Consider the following 12455-nt stretch of genomic DNA (forward strand, 5'->3'; position numbering starts at 1 on the left):
GTCTGGTCCATCTCTCTCTCTGTCTGGTCCATCTCTCTCTCTCTCTCTCTCTCACTATCTGGGCCCCATCTCTCTCTCTCTGTCTGGTCCATCTCTCTCTCTGTCTGGTCCATCTCTCCCTCTGTCTGGTCCATCTCTCTCTCTCTGTCTGGGCCCCATCTCTCTCTCTCTGTCTGGTCCATCCCTCTCTCTGTCTGGTCCATCTCTCTCTCTCTGTCTGGTCCATCTCTCTCTCTCTCTCTCTCACTGTCTGGGCCCCATCTCTCTCTCTCTGTCTGGTCCATCTCTCTCTCTGTCTGGTCCATCTCTCTCTCTGTCTGGTCCATCTCTCGCTCTGTCTGGGCCCCATCTCTCTCTCTGTCTGGTCCATCTCTTTCTCTACCTGGTCCATCTCTCTCTCTGTCTGGTCCATCTCTCTCTCTCTCTCTGTCTGGTCCATCTCTCTCTCTGTCTGGTCCATCTCTTTCTCTACCTGGTCCATCTCTCTCTCTGTCTGGTCCATCTCTCTCTCTCTCTCTGTCTGGTCCATCTCTCTCTCTGTCTGGTCCATCTCTCTCTCTGTCTGGTCCATCTCTCTCTCTGTCTGGTCCATCTCTCTCTCTGTCTGGTCCATCTCTCGCTCTGTCTGGGCCCCATCTCTCTCTCTGTCTGGTCCATCTCTTTCTCTACCTGGTCCATCTCTCTCTCTGTCTGGTCCATCTCTCTCTCTCTCTCTGTCTGGTCCATCTCTCTCTCTGTCTGGTCCATCTCTTTCTCTACCTGGTCCATCTCTCTCTCTGTCTGGTCCATCTCTCTCTCTCTCTCTGTCTGGTCCATCTCTCTCTCTGTCTGGTCCATCTCTCTCTCTGCCTGGTCCATCTCTCTCTCTCTGTCTGGTCCATCTCTCTCTCTGTCTGGGCCCCATCTCTCTCTCTGTCTGGTCTACAGTGCCTTGCGAAAGTATTCGGCCCCCTTGAACTTTGCGACCTTTTGCCACATTTCAGGCTTCAAACATAAAGATATAAAACTGTATTTTTTTGTGAAGAATCAACAACAAGTGGGACACAATCATGAAGTGGAACGACATTTATTGGATATTTCAAACTTTTTTAACAAATCAAAAACTGAAAAATTAGCCTTATTAAGAAAACAGTCAAAAACTTATTTAGAAATCAAATTATTATAAACAAAGTAACATAAACACTTGATTGCTTGATTCTATTCTAAAATGTGTGAGATGACGACAGTGACGTTGCCATGACAACTGTCCCACGATGCATTGCGGGTGTGTAGCGTCAGGCAGCGGCTAACAAAATGTTACCGTTAATATTTCAAAGCCTCAGGAATAGGTTTTCCAGCTCCGCTAGATTTAACACACACACACACACACACACACACACACACACACACACACACACACACACACACACACACACACACACAAACACACAAACACACACACACAGGAGAATATCAACAGCTAAATACTCTCTATCCCCAGGGTCACCACATTATTGCTGCTAATTTATACATCATTAGTAAAGGTAATTAATTCACCAACGAATAATTACTCAGCTAAAATAAAACCTATTTCTCCTCCTCTCCTCTCTCTCTTTCTCTCTCTCTCTCCTCCTCCTCTTCTCTATCTCTCTTTCTCTCTCTCTCTTTCTCTCTCTCTCTCTCTCTCTCACTGCTGCTCGTTCCCTCCTAATATCCATTTGGTTCCTAGTTCTGCAAACCTTTTTATCTAGAGAATTCCCTATCTCCCCAAGCCACTCTTTCCCTCTCTCTACTCCCTCTCTCTACTCCCTCTCTCTACTCCATCTCTCTACTCCATCTCTCTACTCCCTCTCTCTACTCCCTCTCTCTACTCCCTCTCTCTACTCCATCTCTCTACTCCATCTCTCTACTCCCTCTCTCTACTCCCTCTCTCTACTCCCTCTCTCTTCTCCATCTCTCTACTCCATCTCTCTACTCCTCTGCAGTGATTTCCAATATCAAATCATCTCCTTCCAAACTAGTATCAGTGTTCACATGAATCACCATGACAACCCCAGTCAGTGGAGAGTTGACCACAGTCTCCATCTTCATAGCTGACAGAACACAAAGCGGCTGACCCTTCTCCACCTTCTGACCAGGCTCAACTTTGACCTCGATGACCTTTCCGGGCATGGGTGCCCCCACCTGACCCCGGACAGACTTCAGAGCCTTGGGATGGAACTTCATCTCCTGTAGATCAATCAATCATCAATCAATCATCTATCTATCATCTATCTATCAATCATATCTATCAATCATCAATCAATCATCTCCTGTAGAAGGGGAGGTGGGGAGAAAAATCAATCAATCATCAATCAATCGGCAATCAATCATCTATCTATCAATCATCAATCAATCATCAAGGATTTGATGGATCGATAAGATCCTAGGTGTCTTTGCTCTTCAACAGTGAGACCTAGATTGATGTCATGAGGATATGAATGTAGAGAGCCTGGTAACAGCAATTCTCCCTTCCCATTGAGATCACACATTCACAGTCCAGTCTAGTCTTGTCCAGTCCAGTCTGTCCAGTCCAGTCCAGTCTGTCCAGTCCAGTCCAGTCTAGTCCAGTGCAGTCCAGTCTAGTCCAGTCCAGTCCAGTCTAGTCTTGTCCAGTTTTCAACCTTCAATTAACCAATTAACCAATAAATCAGACGTACCTTCATGGCCACATTATCTTTGACCAGGACTGACCGCAGCTGACCGTTGAGCTCAAAGAAGACTCCTCTCTGACCTGTCTTATTCAAGTCTCCCACCGCTAGGGCCTTGATGTGTAACGTCTTCCCTCTCTCTATCTCCACCTGGGAGGGAAAGGGAGGAAGAGGGGGATGGAGAGAAAGAGGAGAGGGGGAGAGAGCTGTAATGTAAAGTAGCTATTTTCAGTCCTCTGTATGTCGTAAATAAATCTGTACTGTCTTCAGAATCACTCTATCCTCTGTGCATACATGCATGATTTCAGTGACTATTCCAGTCTATTTTAGTCAGGGGTTTGAACTGTTTCATGGAACAGAACAGAAAACTGGAAAAAATTAGATTTTTCGAGGAACAGAAACAAAACCAGTAATGAAAGTGACCTATATTGTTCCTGAACAGAACCGCTATTTTAAAAACATGGCATTCCGGATTAACATTGGATTCCGGATTAATATGGGATTTGGAATTCTGGATTAGTATGGGATTCTGGATTTCTTGCTTATTCCCTTCTGATTCTGGGAATTTTCCTACCGGAATTTGGGGAAAACCTGAGAATTTGCAAATCAAAGGAAGTCTCAAGGTTTTACTCGCCTGAGGTAGAGTATCTCATGAAAAGTTGTAGACCACACTATCTACCTAGAGAGTTTGTCTATATTCTTCGTAGATGTCTATTTACCACCACATACCGATACTAAGACCGCACTCTGAGCTGTATTCCGCCATAAGCAAACAGGAAAACGCTCATCCAGAGGCGGTGCTCCTAGTCGCCGGGGACTTTAATGCAGGGAAACTTCAATCAGTTTTAACTCATTTCTACCAGCATGCTAAATGTGCAACCAGAGGGAAAAATACCATCTTTACTCCACACGCAGAGAGGCATACAAAGATCTCCCTCGCCCTCCATTTCGCAAATCTGACCATAATTCTATCCTCCTGATTCCTGTACATACCCCAACCAGAAGCCATTGTCACGCCCTGACCGTAGAGAGCTTTATATGTCTCTATTTAGGTTTGGTCAGGGTGTGAGTTGGGTGGGCATTCTATGTCCCTTTTTCTATGATCTGTATTTCTGTGTGTTTGGCCGGGTGGTGGTTCTCAATCAGAGGCAGCTGTCTATCGTTGTCTCTGACTGAGAAACATACTTAGGTAGCCTGTTGTCCCCCATGTTGGTTGTGGGTGATTATTTTCCCTGTCTGTGTTTGGCCTGGTATGGTTCTCAATCAGAGGCAGCTGTCTATCGTTGTCTCTGATTGAGAACCATACTTAGGTAGCCTATTTTCCCACCTGTATTTGTGGGTAGTTGTCCATGTATAGTTGTCCTGTGAGCACTACGTTGGCGGTTCGTTTGGATGTTTATTGTTTTGTTGACGACATCTTATAATAAAGAAGCATGTACTCCCACCACGCTGTGCTTTGGTCCGCTGTTTCCACCTTAGACGATCGTGACTTTGTCCCCACATTGGCTGTACGTACATACCCCAACCAGAAGCCATGGATTACAGGCAACATCCCCACTGAGCTAAAGGGTAGAGTTGCCGCTTTCAAGGAGCGGGACTGTAACCCAGAAGCTTATAAGAAATTCCGCTATGTCCTCCGACGAAGCATCAAACAGGCAAAGCGTAAATACAGGGCTAAGATTGAATTGTTTTACACCGGCTCCGACACTCGACGGATGTGGCAGGGCTCGCAAAACTATTACAGACTACAAAGGGAAGCACAGCCACAAGCTGCACAGTGACACAAGCTAAATTCCCTCTATGCTCGCTTCGAGGCAAGAAACAATGAAACATTAATGAGATCATCAGCTGTTCCGGACGACTCTGTGATCACACTCTCCACAGCCTTTAAACAGGTCAGTAGCCAGACGGATTACCAGGACGTGTATTCCGAGCATGCGCTGACCAATTCGCAGGTGTCTTCACTGACATTTTCAACCTGTTCCTGACTGAGTCTGTAATACCAACATGTTTCAAGCAGATCACCAAAGTCCCTGTGCCCAAGAACACGAAGGTAACCTGCTGTCAAGGATCCCTCCAGAACTGTCAATACTTGCTCCCTATTCCCAGTATTTAGTAATTGTATAAGTGTGTCCATTGTTCACCATTGTCCTGTCAATTATTGTTCCCATGTCTGTTGGTGGTGTGAGTGCCTATGCATTGGTGCCTATAGAGAGAAGGTCAGAGACCTGGCTGTGTGATCTCTCAATGTGATCAAGAGAAAGGAGATGATTGTGGACTACAGGAAAAGGAGGAGCACGCCCCCATTCTCACTACAGGGCTGTAGTGGAGCAGCTTGAGAGCTTCGAGTTCCTTGGTGTCCACATCACCAACCAACTATAATGGTCCAAGCACACCAAGACAGTCGTGAAGAGGGCACGACAAAAACCTATTCCCCCTCAGGAGACTGAAAACATTTGTCATGGGCCCTCAGATCCTCAAAAGGTTCTACAGCTGCACCACTGAGAGCATCCTGACGGGTTGCATCACCGCCTGGAACGGCAACTGCTTGGCCTTCAACCGCAAGGTGCTACCTCTGTAGTGCATACGGCCCAGTACATCTCTGGGGCCAAGTTTCCTGCCATCCAGGACCTCTATACCAGGCGATTTCAGAGGAAGGCCCTAAAAATTGCCAAAGTCTCCAGCTACTCTAGTCATAGACTGTTCTCTCTGCTACCGCACGGCAAGTGATACCGGGCGCCAAGTCTAGTACAAGTACACCCTGTAAATAGTCTCCACATTGACTCTGTACCGGTACCCCCTGTATATAGCCTCCACATTGACTCTGTACCAGTACCCACTGTATATAGCCTCTACATTGACTCTGTACCATTACCCCCTGTATATAGTCTCCACATTGACTCTGTACCGTAATACCCTGTATATAGACTCCACATTGACTCTGTACTGTAATACCCTGTATATAGTCTCCACATTGACTCTGTACCGTAATACCCTGTATATAGCCTCCACATTGACTCTGTACCGGTACCCCTGTATATAGCCTCCACATTGACTCTGTACCGTAACACCCTGTATATAGCCTCCACATTGACTCTGTACCATAATACCCTGGATATAGCCTCCACATTGACTCTGTACCATTACCCCCTGTATATAGTCTCCACATTGACTCTGTACCGTAATACCCTGTATATAGCCTCCACATTGACTCTGTACCGTAATACCCTGTATATAGACTCCACATTGGCTCTGTACTGTAATACCCTGTATATAGTCTCCACATTGACTCTGTACCGTAATACCCTGTATATAGCCTCCACATTGACTCTGTACCGGTTCCCCTGTATATAGCCTCCACATTGACTCTGTACCGTAACACCCTGTATATAGCCTCCACATTGACTCTGTACCATAATACCCTGGATATAGCCTCCACATTGACTCTGTACCATTACCCCCTGTACATAGTCTCCACATTGACTCTGTACCGTAACCCCCTATATATATCCTCCACATTGACTCTGTACCATAATACCCTGTATATAGTCTCCACATTGACTCTGTACCGTAATACCCTGTATATAGCCTCCACATTGACTCTGTACCCCCTGTATATAGCCTCCACATTGACTCTGTACCGGTACCCCCTGTATATAGCCTCCACATTGACTCTGTACCGGTACCCCCTGTATATAGCCTCCACATTGACTCTGTACCGGAATACCCTGTATATAGCCTCCACATTGACTCTGTACCGGTACCCCCTGTATATAGCCTCCACATTGACTCTGGACCGGTACCCCCTGTATATAGCCTCCACATTGACTCTGTACCGGTACCCCCTGTATATACTGTTAGTCCGTCTCCCCTGTAGCTAGTGGTATGTTGCTATAGGCGACATGGCTGTCGTACTGTTAGTCCGTCTCCCCTGTAGCTAGTGGTATGTTGCTATAGGCGACATGGCTGTCGTACTTTAGGTCCATCTCCCCTGTAGTTAGTGGTATGTTGCTATAGGCGACATGGCTGTCGTACTGTAGGTCCATCTCCCCTGTAGTTAGTGGTATGTTGCTATAGGCGACATGGCTGTTGTACTGTTAGTCCGTCTCCCCTGTAGAGACAGTGAGCACCATAATTCATTGGACAGTGACCATGTTTTTGTTATTTTGGTTCTGTGCTCCAGCACTTTGAGTTTGAAAGGATACAATGAAAACGAGGGTGAAGTGCAGACTGTCAGCTTTAATTTGAGGGTATTTTCATTCATATCGGATGAACCGTTTAGAAATGACAGCACCTTTTGTACATGGTTCCCCCCATTTTAAGGTACTACTTTGTTGAATTGGCTTCACAGATGTGTGTCGTTGGGCAGGTGTATTCATTTGTGTCCTTAGTGAATGCAGGAGAGCTGTTGATGAATATAATTGATTCTAGACTTTGCTGTTGCCTCTGGAGGTTGTCGTTGGGGTGTGACAACATGAGGAAGACAGCAGTGTCGATGCAAATGAAGCTGGCTGTCATAAGCCTCAGAAATGAAAATCAACCAATCAGGAACATTTCAAAAACCCTGGGCACGCCCAAGTCAACAGTTTGGTTCATCATTAGCAAGAAAACAACAACCGGTGAACTCAATTATGTCAAAAGACCCGGTGGACTGAGGAAGATCACGGTAGTGGATGACCAGAGAATACTCTCTGTGGTGAAGAAAACCCCCCCTCCCCTGACAACAGCCCAAAAGATCAGAAACACTCTCCTGGATGCAGATGTGTCAAAGTCAACCGTACGTAGAAGACCACACCAGCAGGACGACAGAGGGTACAAACCACTGATAAACCTGAACAACAGAAAGGACAGATTACAGTTTGCTAAAAATGCGCCTAAAAAAGCCCCAATAGTTCTGGGGAAAAAAAGTATTTTGGACAGATGATACAAATATTAACATGTACCAGAGTGATGGGAAGCGGAAAGTGTGGAGAGAAAAAATAGACATGCCCATGATCCAAAGCATACCACCTTATCCGTGAAACATGTGTTATGACTTGTAATGGCTGCCAGTGGAACAGGCTCACTTGTCTTCATCGATGATGTGACTGCAGACAGAATTGAATTCTGAAGTCTACAGAAGTATTTTATCTGCTCAGATAAAACCAATTGTCTCCTAACTCATTGGACGGCACTTCATCATGCAACAAGACAATGACCCTAAACATACTGCTGGATCAACGAAGGGGTTTTTGATGGCCAAAAAGTGGAAAATCCTAGACTGGCCGAGGAAATCGACGGATCTGAATCCAATTGAACATGCATTTTAACATGCTGAAGAAGAGACTGAAGGCAATAACTCCCCGAAACAAGCAGGAACTGAAGATGGCTGCAGTACAGGCCTGGCAGAGCATCACCATGGGGAAGATACCCAGCGTCTGGTGATGTCGATGCATCACAGACTTCAAGCAGTTATTGCATGCAAAGGATACGTGACCATATATTAACAATGATTACTTTATTCAACATTATGTTTCACTGTCCAGTGAATTATGGAGCTCACTGGATCTGTATGTTGCTATAGGCAACATGGCTGGCATACTGTTCATCATCTATACACTATTCTATTTTCTAGTATTTATTATTCTATTTTTGTCTCATATGGTGTGACTAGTCTATATTTCTGTCTGTCTCTGTCTCTATGTCTCTAATCTCTATGTCTCTGATCTCTATGTCTCTCTGTCTCTCTGTCTCTATGTCTCATATGGTGTGACTAGTCTATATTTCTGTCTGTCTCTGTCTCTATGTCTCTAATCTCTATGTCTCTGATCTCTATGTCTCTCTGTCTCTCTGTCTCTATGTCTCATATGGTGTGACTAGTCTATATTTCTGTCTGTCTCTGTCTCTATGTCTCTGTCTCTCTGTCTCTATGTCTCTAATCTCTATGTCTCTGTCTCTATGTCTCTATGTATCTGATCTCTATGTCTATGAGCTCTATGTCTCTGTCTCTATGTCTCTAATCTCTATGTCTCTAATCTCTATGTCTCTAATCTCTATGTCTCTGATCTCTATGTCTCTGTCTCTAATCTCTATGTCTCTGATCTCTATGTCTCTGTCTCTATGTCTCTAATCTCTATGTCTCTAATCTCTATGTCTCTGTCTCTCTGTCTCTATGTCTCATATGGTGTGACTAGTCTATATTTCTGTCTGTCTCTATGTCTCTAATCTCTATGTCTCTGATCTCTATGTCTCTCTGTCTCTCTGTCTCTATGTCTCATATGGTGTGACTAGTCTATATTTCTGTCTGTCTCTGTCTCTATGTCTCTGTCTCTCTGTCTCTCTGTCTCTATGTCTCTAATCTCTATGTCTCTGTCTCTATGTCTCTATGTATCTGATCTCTATGTCTATGATCTCTATGTCTCTGTCTCTATGTCTCTAATCTCTATGTCTCTAATCTCTATGTCTCTGATCTCTATGTCTCTGTCTCTATGTCTCTAATCTCTGTCTCTAATTTCCATGTCTCTGATCTCTATGTCTCTGTCTCTGTCTCTAATCTCTATGTCTCTGATCTCTATGTCTATGATCTCTATGTCTCTGTCTCTATGTATCTGATCTCTATGTCTCTGTCTCTATGTCTCTCTGTCTCAATGTCTCTGTCTCTATGTCTCTCTGTCTCTCTGTCTCTATGTCTCTGATCTCTATGTCTCTGATCTCTATGTCTCTGTCTCTATGTATCTGTCTCTATGTATCTGTCTCTATGTATCTGATCTCTATGTCTCTGTCTCTATGTATCTGTCTCTATGTCTCTGTCTATATGTCTCTGTCTCTATGTCTCTGTCTCTATGTCTCTGTCTGTGTGTCTCTGATCTCTGATCTCTGTATCTTTGAATGTCTGATCTCTATGTCTCTGATCTCTATGTCTCTGATCTCTATGTCTCTCTCTCTATGTCTCTGTCTTTATATGTCTGTCTCTATATCTCTGTCTGTATGTCTCTGTCTTTATATGTCTGTCTCTATGTCTCTGTCTGTATGTCTCTGTCTCTATTTCTAATAAATAAAGATTCACTCTCAAAATAAGTTATTTTCTGTTCATGTAGAAAATGAAATAACATTTCCAGGGAACTTGGTTTCCTAGTAAGACATAGAATGGACAAGGTTGTCGATAAAGCTGGTTCAAATAAATGTTTCAAGAGATTACCAGAAGTGGACTCACCAAGAAAGAAGTCAGTTAATCTGTTGTTCAGTCTGAAAATGTAATAACATGGGTAACATGGGTAACATATGTAACATGGGTAACATGGGTAACATGGGTAACATATGTAACATGGGTAACATATGTAACATGGGTAACATGGGTAACATGGGTAACATATGTAACATGGGTAACATGGGTATCATGGGTAACATGGGTAACATCTGTAACATCTGTAACATGGGTAACATGGGTAACATGGGTAACATATGTAACATGGGTAACATGGGTAACATATGTAACATGGGTAACATGGGTAACAGGGGTAACATGGGTAACATGGGTACCATGGGTAACATCTGTAACATGGGTAACATGGGTAACATGGGTAACATCTGTAACATCTGTAACATGGGTAACATCTGTAACATGGGTAACATCTGTAACATGGGTAACATCTGTAACATCTGTAACATGGGTAACATCAGTAACATGGGTACCATGGGTAACATCTGTAACATGGGTAACATGGGTAACATCTGTAACATCTGTAACATGGGTAACATCTGTAACATGGGTAACATCAGTAACATGGGTAACATGGGTAACATCTGTAACATGGGTACCATGGGTAACATCTGTAACATGGGTAACAGGGGAAACATCTGTAACATGGGTAACATGGGTAACATCTGTAACATCTGTAACATGGGTAACATCTGTAACATGGGTAACATGGGTAACATGGGTAACATCTGTAACATGGGAAACATGGGTAACATCTGTAACATGGGTAACATGGGTACCATGGGTAACATCTGTAACATCTGTAACATGGGTAACATTGGTAACATCTGTAACATGGGAAAAATGGGCAACATCTGTAACATGGGTAACATGGGTAACATCTGTAACATGGGTACCATGGGTAACATCTGTAACATGGGTAACAGGGGTAACATGGGTAACATCTGTAACATCTGTAACATCTGTAACATGGGTAACATCTGTAACATGGGTAACATGGGTAACAGCTGTAACATGGGTAACATGGGTACCATGGGTAACATCTGTAATATCTGTAACATCTGTAACATGGGTAACATGGGTAACATCTGTAACATGGGTAACATCTGTAACATGGGTAACAGGGGAAACATCTGTAACATGGGTAACAGGGGTAACATGGGTAACATGGGTAACATGGGTAACATCTGTAACATCTGTAACATGGGTAACATCTGTAACATGGGTAACATGGGTAACATGGGTAACATCTGTAACATGGGAAACATGGGTAACATCTGTAACATGGGTAACATGGGTACCATGGGTAACATCTGTAACATCTGTAACATGGGTAACATTGGTAACATCTGTAACATGGGAAATATGGGTAACATCTGTAACATGGGTAACATGGGTAACATCTGTAACATGGGTACCATGGGTAACATCTGTAACATTTGTAACATGGGTAACATGGGTAACATGGGTAACATGGGTAACAGGGGTAACATGGGTAACATGGGTAACATCTGTAACATCTGTAACATGGGTAACATCTGTAACATGGGTAACATCTTTAACATGGGTAACATCTGTAACATGGGTAACATGGGTAACATGGGTAACATGGGTAACAGGGGTAACATGGGTAACATCTGTAACATCTGTAACATGGGTAACATATGTAACATGGGTAACATGGGTATCATGGGTAACATGGGTAACATCTGTAACATTTGTAACATGGGTAACATGGGTAACATGGGTAACAGGGGTAACATGGGTAACATGGGTAACATCTGTAACATCTGTAACATGGGTAACATCTGTAACATGGGTAACATCTTTAACATGGGTAACATCTGTAACATCTGTAACATGGGTAACATCAGTAACATGGGTAACATGGGTAACATCTGTAACATGGGTACCATGGGTAACATCTGTAACATGGGTAACAGGGGAAACATCTGTAACATGGGTAACAGGGGTAACATGGGTAACATGGGTAACAGGGGTAACATGGGTAACATGGGTAACATCTGTAACATCTGTAACATGGGTAACATCTGTAACATGGGTAACATGGGTAACAGCTGTAACATGGGTAACATGGGTACCATGGGTAACATCTGTAACATCTGTAACATCTGTAACATGGGTAACATGGGTAACATCTGTAACATGGGTAACATGGGTAACATCTGTAACATGGGTAACATGGGTAACAGGGGTAACATGGGTAACATCTGTAACATCTGTAACATCTGTAACATTGGTAACATGGGTACCATGGGTAACATCTGTAACATCTGTAACATGGGTAACATGGGTAACATCTGTAACATGGGTACCATGGGTAACATCTATAACATATGTAACATCTGTAACATCTGTAACATGGGTAACATGGGTAACATGGGTAACATCTGTAACATGGGTAACATGGGTAACATCTGTAACATCTGTAACATGGGTAACATCTGTAACATCTGTAACATGGGTAACATCTGTAGCATGGGTATCATGGGTAACATCTGTACCATGGGTAACATGGGTACCATGGGTAACATCTGTAACATGGGTAACATGGGTACCATGGGTAA

The 12455-nt window shown here is 43.7% G+C and overlaps 1 protein-coding gene across 1 annotated transcript in view; it reads right to left on the reverse strand.

The window, feature by feature from the left end:
- Positions 1-1912: 1912 nt before the first annotated feature.
- The window catches only part of LOC139415808 (pyruvate carboxylase, mitochondrial-like), a 403045-nt gene continuing 392502 nt past the window's right edge, over positions 1913-12455 (reverse strand). The window contains exons 27-28 of the mRNA XM_071163915.1: positions 2679-2819; positions 1913-2208 (exon numbers count right to left, since the gene is read on the reverse strand). Coding sequence (XP_071020016.1) covers positions 1951-2208; positions 2679-2819 — 399 coding nt within the window. The 3' untranslated portion in view covers positions 1913-1950. The remainder of the gene's footprint in view (positions 2209-2678; positions 2820-12455) is intronic.

This window comes from Oncorhynchus clarkii, chromosome 9 (genome assembly GCF_045791955.1).
Source record: "Oncorhynchus clarkii lewisi isolate Uvic-CL-2024 chromosome 9, UVic_Ocla_1.0, whole genome shotgun sequence".
Taxonomy (NCBI): Eukaryota; Metazoa; Chordata; class Actinopteri; order Salmoniformes; family Salmonidae; genus Oncorhynchus; species Oncorhynchus clarkii.